At 36.4% G+C, this 10,897-nt stretch overlaps 2 protein-coding genes across 2 annotated transcripts in view; one reads left to right on the top strand and one right to left on the bottom strand.

Annotated features, from left to right (window-relative positions):
• LOC137926413 (uncharacterized) overlaps window positions 1-6,204 on the bottom strand; it is a 43,035-nt gene extending 36,831 nt beyond the window's left edge. The window contains exons 1-6 of the mRNA XM_068770013.1: window positions 6,136-6,204; window positions 4,802-4,961; window positions 2,938-3,029; window positions 1,693-1,828; window positions 1,434-1,612; window positions 1,117-1,284 (exon numbers count right to left, since the gene is read on the bottom strand). Of these exons, the coding sequence (XP_068626114.1) occupies window positions 1,117-1,284; window positions 1,434-1,612; window positions 1,693-1,828; window positions 2,938-3,029; window positions 4,802-4,961; window positions 6,136-6,204 (804 nt within the window). The remainder of the gene's footprint in view (window positions 1-1,116; window positions 1,285-1,433; window positions 1,613-1,692; window positions 1,829-2,937; window positions 3,030-4,801; window positions 4,962-6,135) is intronic.
• Window positions 1-10,897, top strand: part of LOC137926194 (venom protease-like) — a 289,572-nt gene that overhangs the window by 254,203 nt on the left and 24,472 nt on the right. The gene's annotated exons all lie outside the window — the stretch shown is intronic.

Consider the following 10,897-nt stretch of genomic DNA (forward strand, 5'->3'; position numbering starts at 1 on the left):
TAACATGTGTCTTCACTTTAAGTTTTTAACGCTAAACTTCACTACAGTTAGAAATTTACAGGAAATCAATATCAGGTAAGTAGGGGGTCTACCCAACACGGAAAAACATGGCAAGGGATCTACGGCACAAAAAAGTTTAGGGAACTCTGATCTAATACATCCATTATCCATGAATTGAAGATCAACGATGCCATTCAAGGAAAAGAAAGAAGAAGCTATATATAGATATACTCTCCAGGGTAGTGTGAACCGCCCCTGGTACGTTTAGAGTACCTCAGTAAGAGAAGACAGAGGAATTTCCAATTTCTACATTCACTAACTCACAAACAACATTTCCGGTCTCATAAACACAGCATTTCCACTCTCGCACACTCAGCATTTTCATTCTCGTAGTCGGCATTTCCAGTCTTACAAACCTAGTATTCCAAGTCTCAAAAATTAAACATTTCAGCTACCAAACACTCAGCATTTCCATTCTTGCACATACAGCGTTTCCACTTTCACAAACACAACGTTTCCACTCTCGCACACTCAGTATTTCCACTCTCGCATACTCAGCATTTTCATTCTCATAAAGTCTGCATTTCTAGTCTCACAAACCTAGTATTTCTACTCTCAAAAACATTTTAGCTATCACAAATTCAGTATTTCCACTCTCACACACACAGCATTTACATTCTTGCATATACAGCGTTTCCACTCTCACAAACCCAACATTTCCACTCTAGGAAACACAGCATTTCCATTTTTGCACAAACAGCGTTTCCACTCTCACAAACAGCATTTCCACTCTCGCACACTCAGTATTTCCATTCTTGCACATACAGCGTTTCCACTTTCACAAACAGCGTTTCCACTCTAGAACACTCATCATTTCCATTCTCGCACACTCAGCGTTTCCACTCACAAACCCAACATTTCCACTCTGACACACTCAGTATTTCCATTCTTGCACATAGAGCGTTTCCATGTTCACAAACACAGCGTTTCCACTCTCGCACACTCAGCATTTCCATTCTTGCACATACAGCGTTTTCACTCTCACAAACTTAACATTTCCACTCTCGGACACTCATCATTTCCATTCTCGCACACTCAGCGTTTCCACTCACAAACCCAACATTTCCACTCTGACACACTCAGTATTTCCATTCTTGCACATAGAGCGTTTCCATGTTCACAAACACAGCGTTTCCACTCTCGCACACTCAGCATTTCCATTCTTGCACATACAGCATTTTCACTCTCACAAACCCAACATTTCCACTCTTGGACACTCATCGTCTGCACTCTCACAAACACAGCGTTTCAACTCTCACAAACTTATTATTTTTACTTCCTAAGTCTTTAAAAAAAGTTCCTTTACTGAAATTCATAATAGTACGCTTAAATCGAAGAAGTTAGTGAGAGTGTAGATCTAAGTATATACCAACCTGGAAGTTTAAGTCATCGATGCACTGGCCTATCGCTTCGTAGACAGCGAGAATGGCGGGCCTGGGCCCTGTCCCCTCCAAGTTCAAAGCCATGGCCCACAACTCTTCCCTGGTGCGTGGATCTGCAGCCACTTGCTCCCGGAACAAGTTCACGTGCCGCTCCAGCAAGGTCAGGAACACTGAATATTGAGTGTCACCTTCTTAACTAAGCATACGACTATTGGAGAAATAAACAGAGATGTGATTCAGACTTCCTCACCATCTTTACACCTCTTCTTATGCCGGTGGGAGACCAGACATTTGTAGAACAGCGAGAACTCAGCCGTGGGCAGCTCGAGCCCGAAGGAGTTCAACAGGCCGTTCAATCCCAGCAGTAACGACCTCGCTACCGGATCCTGTAGAAAATTTGATACATCTGGTGGCCAGACTTCCCCTACTATTCTCATACTATATATATATATACATACATACATACAAAGTGAATATATGTATGATCTAAGTATATTTCCTTTTTTAAATGTAGCTTGATAAGTTACAGATGTAAAGTGGACGAAAGCGTAGCGCAGTTGATATCAAATAATGTATGTATTGTATAAAATATACAAAAAGATATAATAAATAATGTATCGATAATGTATAAAAAAAAAGTTTTTTTTTTTTTAATTAAGAATACTATGTATTAAAAACCAATCGGTTTTTCTTTAAAATATGTCGATGTCCTAATACTTTCTGGCGTGTACAATATATACATATATATATATATATATATATATATATATATATATATATATATATATATATATATATAAATAAATTATAATACTCTATATTTATGTAATATTGTTACGTACTGTGGGTTCTGACTCGGAATGAAACACTGCTGGTTCACAAGGAGTCCTTTATTCACAAATCAGATGGTCACCCTACTTTAACACAAAGTATACTTTCGCCTAGTCCAAACTTCGCTTCCAAATCTCTCAAGAAATCACTCTCCAAATTTACCAAATAGTCATTTTGTATCACTGATCGTAGATCTTGATCTTATAACTCGAAAAACAACACTGAGCTGTCGACATGGGTAGTATACTTATACTACGGATAAGGTTCTAGTAAGTTCGAGATAGCACTCGTTTAGAATTTCCGAGAACCGTACACAAATAAAAATCTATAAATAACTTCAAGGTCACGCATGTTTACGACACTTCTTGATCCTAGGGTTCCGTGTTTATTGTTTAGAGGGTTCTGTAACTCGTGCTTTGTAACAATACTATAGCAAAACTTTAATTGCCGATGCATTAAACTGCAAAACACGTTCTATGACCTAACACACTCAGCTAGCACAAGAACGTTTCTCTATTTTAATTCGCCATTTAGAGAAGAATGAACAAAATATTGACACTTACATAAAAAGTTGGACCGAGAGAGAAAGGAAGAGAGATACATAAAGCATGTGCGAAAAAAAGGAGATAGGAGTAAATCTGGAGTAACTATAAAGGTTATATACCGAGATGTTAGAGCTCCCGAGATTTAGATACACCCTCCATATATTGATCGCCTGATCCTTCACTAAATTTGGATGATATTCGCAAATCGCACCTGAAATTTCAAAGGAAACATATTACATGGTATTATTTACACAAATGTGAAACTTTGATGAAATGCTGTTCAGCGATGAATGGGGATGATAGATGACCGCATAGAATTGAACGCGTTGGGGAAGACATGTCCAGCAGTGGAAGAACCTGGTACAGGTCCTCAAAGGAGTGAAAGCTTCAGGGAAGACTTATATTGAGCAGTTCAAGATTATATTATGGTACTATTTTTATTTCTCTCGTTCTCCCTTTTCTAAGTAAGAAAAGGACCAATATTTAGCCACTTCCGCACATGCAGTGGAATAGCATGGAAGAGGTACTCAGAGATGGAACACATTAGGGAAAACCTATGACCAGCAGTAGAAGAGCATGGAACATATAATCAGAGGTGGAACACATTAGGGAAGACCTATGACCAGCAGTGGAAGAGCATGGAACTAGTACTCAGAGGTGGAACGCATTAGGGAAGACCTATGACCAGCAGTGGAAGAGCATGGAACTAGTACTCAGAGGTGGAACGCATTAGGGAAGACCTATGACCAGCAGTGGAAGAGCATGGAACTAGTACTCAGAGGTGGAACACATTAGGGAAGACCTATGACCAGCAGTGGAAGAGCATGGAACATATAATCAGAGGTGGAACACATTAGGGAAAACCTATGACCAGCAGTGGAAGAGCATGGAACAGATAATCAGAGGTGGAACGCATTAGTAAAGACCTATGACCAGCATTGGAAGGGCATGGAAGAGGTAATCAGAGGTGGAACGCATCAGTAAAGACCTACGACCAGCAGTGGAAAAGCATGGAACTAGTACTCAGAGGTGGAACGCATTAAGGAAAACCTATGACCTGCAGTAGAAAAGCATGGAAGAGGTAATCAGAGGTGGAACGCATGAGTAAAGACCTACGACCAGCAGTGGAAAAGCATGGAACTAGTACTCAGAGGTGGAACGCATTAAGGAAAACCTATGACCTGCAGTAGAAAAGCATGGAAGAGGTACTCAGAGGTGAAACGCATTAGTAAAGACCTATGACCAGCAGTGGAAGAGCATGGAACAGGTACTCAGAGGTGGAACACATTAGGGAAGACCTAAGACTAGCAGTGGAAGAGCATGGAAGAGGTAATCAGAGGTGGAACGCATCAGTAAAGACCTATGACCAGCAGTGGAAAAGCATGGAACTAGTACTCAGAAGCGAAACGCATTAGGAAAGACCTAAGACTAGCAGTGGAAGAGCATGGAACAGGTACTCAGAGGTGGAACGCATTAGGGAAAACCTATGACCAGCAGTGGAAGAGCATGGAACAGATAATCAGAGGTGGAACGCATTAGCAAAGACATATGACCAGCAGTGGAAGAGCATGGAAGAGGTAATCAGAGGTGGAACGCATCAGTAAAGACATATGACCAGCAGTGGAAGTGCATGTAACAAGTACTCAGAGGTGGTACGAATTAGGGAAGACCTATGACCAGCAGTGGAAGAGCATGGAACAGGTAGTCAGAGGTGGAACACATTAAGGAAAACCTATGACAAGCAGTGGAAGAGCATGGAACAGGTAATCAAAGGTGGAACGCATTAGGGGAGACCTATGATCAGCAGTGGAAAAGCATGGAAAAGGTACTCAGAGGTGGAACGCATTGAGAAAAACTTATGTCCAGCAGATGATGAAGACAGTGGAGGTCGGAAAAAGATTTACTTTGAAGGTATTTGGATAGTCATGGATATATATCTAGCAGTTAAAGATGATAACAAGGATGAAAAGACACTATACTCACCAACCAATTCAGCATAAGGCGCTTTGCATGTTTTGCTTATCTCCAGGTTATAGATGTGAGCTTTATAGCCCCGGGCACCGATAACAGAGTGCCTCACGACGGAGGTGAGACAGAGTATAGCGTTCTGTTTCGTTCTATTGTCGAAGGGCTGTTCGCAAAGCTGTTAAAGAAATAATAGTTGATGCAGTTGCAATACCGTGAAAGATTACAGATGAGAAAATATTTTGTATTTAAATCTTGATTGTGCATTTCGAGCAACTTTAAATTCTAGAAGAATTGCTCGTGTAAGTGACAGTGCATAGAGCAAATCTCGAGCAGCTGATGAACTATGCTGTTATATCGTGGACGTGGGTAAGCCCACCAGGTGAGCGACCATTCATCGTGGTGATCTGGGATACATTTGTCTCCTTTTATCATCTATAGACAAAGCACATGTCTTCTGATGATGTTCTTGCTCTCCAAGTTCTTTTTATGGCCCCCGCTATTGGGAGCCTATCGTTCCCCCATCTTATTTATGGGACAGCGACGTTTTTATCATTTAATGATTCACTTTCTTTACTTTTTTATTTCCATCCTCTTCTGTCATACTTCACATGATCTATCTTTTTTTTACTTACATTCTACAGTTCATTCATCGCCTCACTTCCTTCGCCTCGTTCCTTACTATCACTGCTTTTATTTATAATTTTTTTTTTACTTTTGTTTTACATTTTATAATTTGGTTACTTTACATTTTATCACAGATTATATCGTTTTTTGTTTTATTTACTTTATACTTATTTCTAATAGTTTTTACTACAAAGACGCCTACAATTTTAATTGCTTGGAAACAACGAAGCCGGTAGGTTGTTACACTTTGGCTCTGTGTTCGGCACTAATCGGTGTAACATAACTCCTGCCCCGTGGAGGGGTGAAACACTTGTTGAGTAAATTAACGGTGGCGGTTGTGTAATTCGCATTACTTGGCGCATACGCATTCATCAGCGGGCTGGCGGGCGGTGCACTTTGTTGCACGACTACCACTGCATGTGCGGAAGTGGCTAAATATTGGTCCTTTTCTTACTTAGGATGGACTTCCGCAAGGTAACACCTGATTCCATTAAATATACTTTAGCTGTTAGCACTGGTGTGGGTGGAAGGATTTTTACTATACAAATGTCGTAAATCTGTCTGTCTTGCGATGGAAGAACGGATATGGTGGAATTACTTGGTTCAATTCTAACACACTATAGCCAAATTTTCATTTTGATGTATGCTTTTAATAGAGGCCGACGACTCGAAACATTCAAACATAGAATCTGTATTTTTAGATGCTACTTATTATGTCATAGTACATATGGTGTCATGGAGTTTCTTCTGCTTTTTCTCCTATCAAAAAGAGTTCTGTTAAAAGTTCCTGACATGGCTCCTGGAAATGCCCCGTGGAGGGGTGAAACACTTGTTGAGTAAATTAACGATGGCAGTTGGGTAATTCGCATTGTTTGCCGCATGCGCATTTATCAGCGGGCTAGCGGGCGGTGCACTTTGTTGCACGACTACCACTGCATGTGCGGAAGTGGCTAAATATTGGTCCTTTTCTTACTTAGGATGGTCTTCGCCAAGGTAACGCCTGATTCCATTAAAATTAATCTTTCTTTTACCATTTATTGAACTTACCGTGACAATACTATCGAAATGCTGAGAACTGAAATTAGGATGTTTTGTGATCACGCGAATGAGCAGCTTGAAAGCCTTCGATATGGCGTCCGACCACAGGCTGTTGTCGCACTCGTTCGCAATCGTCATAAGCAGATTCACCGGCTCGCGCAACAGGGTGTCCAAAAACCAATCTAAAATTTAAATTAAAAAGATTCGTGCAATATTTATAATATTTAAAATATAATGTATAATATTTAAAATTTATTGTTTAAATTGTCGATTCCTTTTAAAGCATAGTTGCACAGACTTATTAAGACTAGGGGCCACTCGGGAAAATCGTGAACTGATGGCGGGCCGGCCGCCAGAAGTAGAGTTAATTAAAGACAATAAATAATTGATAATAATTAGAATTCATTATTTTTGCCGTCGGCGGGCCTTCAGTATTCGACCGGCGGGCCGCGGTCTGTGCATCCATGTTTTAAACCTTTTAAAACACTTTGACAAACACCATCTGCTTTACCGACCAACGACAGCATCGGACGCCATTATAACACAATTGTTAACAGCGCCATCTATGAAGCGTCAATGTTAAACAGACACTGCTTTACCGACATAAACGCGGCGCAATACAAAATAAAATTATTAAAGAAACTAGTTTCGTCAGATATCTAAAGCTGTTACCTATAACTTATCATCCTGTAGATTTTAAATATAAAAATAGACAGGAGTTTAACACCATTGTTAACAGCGCCATCTATGAAGCGTCAGTGTTAAACAGACACTGCTTTACCGACAAGCGAGGCACAATACAAAATAGAATTATGAAAGAAACCAGTTTCCTTACATATATATATATAAAAGTATATTACCAATTTCACAATCAGATAAATCAGTTTCTAGTAAATTCTCCGCACAGTGGTACGCTTTCAGGAAACGATTTTTATCACTCTGTATATACGTATCCACAATTACCTCCCATTCATCCATTGTACCTGAAATATGATAAAAATATATTCAAGAAAATTCAGAGAAATACATTCAATGTCAATTTTAGCTCTTATATATTCAATCGACTCCAATTCTAGGTCATCTGAAGTAGCAGTGACCAAACTGATAACATTCATAATGTTAGACCGAAGACGCAGCGTGGGCAAGCCTTCCACTAGCTGGACCTAAGACCAGTCATCGTGGCCATCTTGGACATCTTTGCCCTTCTTTCGTCTATAGACAAAGCATTAGACCTTTCTCATATTAAGCAATGACGAAGTCCACTATGAAACATTCCTGCCTAGATAAAACAAACATATACATACACATATACACCAATATCTCACTTTGCGTCGTGGTTACGCTCCAAAAAAACACGACACAAATTAAAACGCCGCAAAGTAAATTAACATTTCAAAAACAAAAATAATATAACTCTGTCAATAAATGAATTGTAATAATATTTACATTTTTTGTAACCAGAAACAACACGTAAAAAATTATATAAATTTATTATTCTCTTTTAAAAAAAAGCACAAAACACTACGCAATTGAAACTGAACTCTAAATTTAGCAAAACAGAGTAAAAATAAGACTGTATTCAAATTGCGTTGATTTTTAATTAGATAGGGAATCCCCGAGTTTTGATGGCATGGCGCAGTTAGAAACAAATGTTACCATCTTTAAGAAAAAAAATTCATAAAAAATTAAAGACTCGAACCTAAAACAACGCAACCTCGAAAATCTAACGACGCGCACTGAAAATTAGTACTAATTAAGCAGCGACGCAACTTCGAAAAGAAACGCAAAACGAAACGACGCAAAGCTAGTTATTGGTGTATATGTACACATAAACAACTTGATACATATTCCTCTTTTATTTCAATACTATGGTTGTCTGTAACAGATAGCCCCATACAAAGCAAGCAACAATAATATTGCCCGTTGTAAGGTACAATTCTTCGTCATTATTATTTAACTATGTATATATTATCTACATAAACACATGAAACAAATAAATACATGAAATAAATAAATAAAGTTATAAATCCTTTGAATTTATTCTCAATAGATTAACAAATATATGTTCGTAATTTTAAAAACGAAATATTGATATGATGTGAAAACATGCAAACAAAATAATAATAAGTAATTAAAAAACTGATTTATTTTTAACATTTGGGGAAACCTTTGGGATTTCTTTTATTATACATGTACTTATTAAATCCAGGAATAAAGCAATTTTTACCTGCAAATACAGGAAATACCTTTTTTTTTAAATTGAATAGTGAAGACATGAAGGAAATGCAAATAAAGAGCTTTTACTATATAAAAAAATCAAAAACTAAATATGTCAAAATAACATATATAACTAAAAAAAAAAAACAATTTATGTACAGGTACAAGAGGCAGTATTTATGATCAAGGTTATCTCTGACAAACTTTAATACAAGCAATAAACACTTAGAATTACCATCACCATAATTTTTAGATAGATAATTTTATTACTAAGAGGTAAGATCTTTTTAAGACACTAAATCCAGACAGCTTACGATATGTCGTATTGTTAACATACTGGAGAGCTCTATGTCCAGAACTTGACACCGTATGTCGGAAAAAATTATGAAGCAAAGCAATAGTTCAATGATCACTGGAAACAGGTTTAATCCCAGAGACACTATAGCATTACATGGAATCACTATACCAGTGCCAGGTCCATCATATTGTCGAAAGGTCAAGTACAGTACTCGGAGCTTACAACCTGGGTACCAGGTCTAGGAAGGTCCCTACATAGAATGGGGTTCATCTTTACCGACATCACTTCTCTCCCAATTTAACTAAAAACGCAAATTAGTTTCAAAAACAGTGAATGAAGGTATAAGATGCTTGGATGGATACATATAACTTAATGTTTTATTGAATATCAAAATTTATTGAATATAAAACTAGACCAAATCTAATTTTCATGCTGGTAACTGAAGTTTTAATAACAATAAATTCATGTGTTATAACATGTGATTCTATATAGACCCCTAGGGGTCTATGACAACCTGCAAGGGGTCTACATCAGCAAAAAAAAATTGGGGGTCCATGAAATGAAAATGGGGGTCCACGATAGTGGATCTCAACACATACACTGATAGTACCTATTTACTTACATCATACTATCTTATAATATCAAAACATTTACATTATTTATAAAAGTACCTTTCAAGTAAAAAATAAATTATACATGTTTATAAAATTGTGTAAGTTGTAGGATGTTGGTATTCGCTTTGTGGTCGCAATACATTTTGAACTTGTAAAAACCTGAGAGTCGCAGTCTCGTGTTTATTTAATGTTACATATATTTTACATAACAGATACAAAATTTTATTTTGAGTAGTTTTAATTTAAATTAATAAATGTATAAGTTAACATGTGTTTTTACTTTAAGTTTTTAACACTAAACTTCACTACAATTAGAAATTTACAGGAAATCAATATCAGGTAAGTAGGGGGTCTACCCAACACGGAAAAACATGGCAAGGGGTCTACGACACAAAAAAGTTTGGGGAACTCTGTATTATAATATCAAATTATACCATCTACATCATTCTTCCAATAAAATGTCCCATAGATTATTATTATGGTAAAAATATTAATGAAAACATGTGTATGCTTTTTGATGTTTTTTAATATAAAATTTTGTTAATTTCATTTATTTAGTTGAAAGTGACTATTAAGCAAAATTTTATTTTAATATTAATAATAATGATTTCCTAAGTCATTGTAGTCACCTTCAAATCATGTCGAAATTAAAATTATTTCCAAAAAATCGAGACACAATATAAACGAATAAAACAATAATGATATGATGACTACATTTTTGATTATTCATATTTACTTTACAACGAAATATAGTATACAATACAAATTCCCGCCAATTTTAAAATTATCTTTAGCCAACTAGATTCTCGCAGCCTATGTAATGAGTAATTCAATTTAATTACCTTATTAAAATATACAATTTCCTTCCACGTAAATGCAATAAAAACTTGTTATAACATAAATTCAAATAAAATAATATCCAATAAGAAGACGTTATCACTTGACAGCTAAGTCAGTTTGCAAAAATGTATGTTGGGGACATTTCTGGCCAAAAACCAGATCATTAATAAAAATATCAAAAATTACAAATTATTTTTTGTTAAAGTAAAAATATCTATATTATTAATTTAAATGTATTAAATAACACTATGTATTTTAAAATATGCAAATATTGTATTAAACTAATTAGGTATCATAAGCCGTATCATGAAGTTTTGTGTATGCTTCAATTCTAATTAACGTAATGAATAAAAATTAAAGAAATTCCTGCGGACTGTTATTTCCATTATACAGAGATCGGTTACTATGTATACTGAAATAATGTGGAAATATGCTAAAAATTAAGTTTTAAAAAATAAATATTCAATAAATAAAATTTGT

Source organism: Battus philenor, unplaced genomic scaffold (assembly GCF_028537555.1).
Source record: "Battus philenor isolate CCGP_79_NKW_IND1 unplaced genomic scaffold, ilBatPhil1.0.hap1 SCAF_29, whole genome shotgun sequence".
NCBI classification, from domain to species: Eukaryota; Metazoa; Arthropoda; class Insecta; order Lepidoptera; family Papilionidae; genus Battus; species Battus philenor.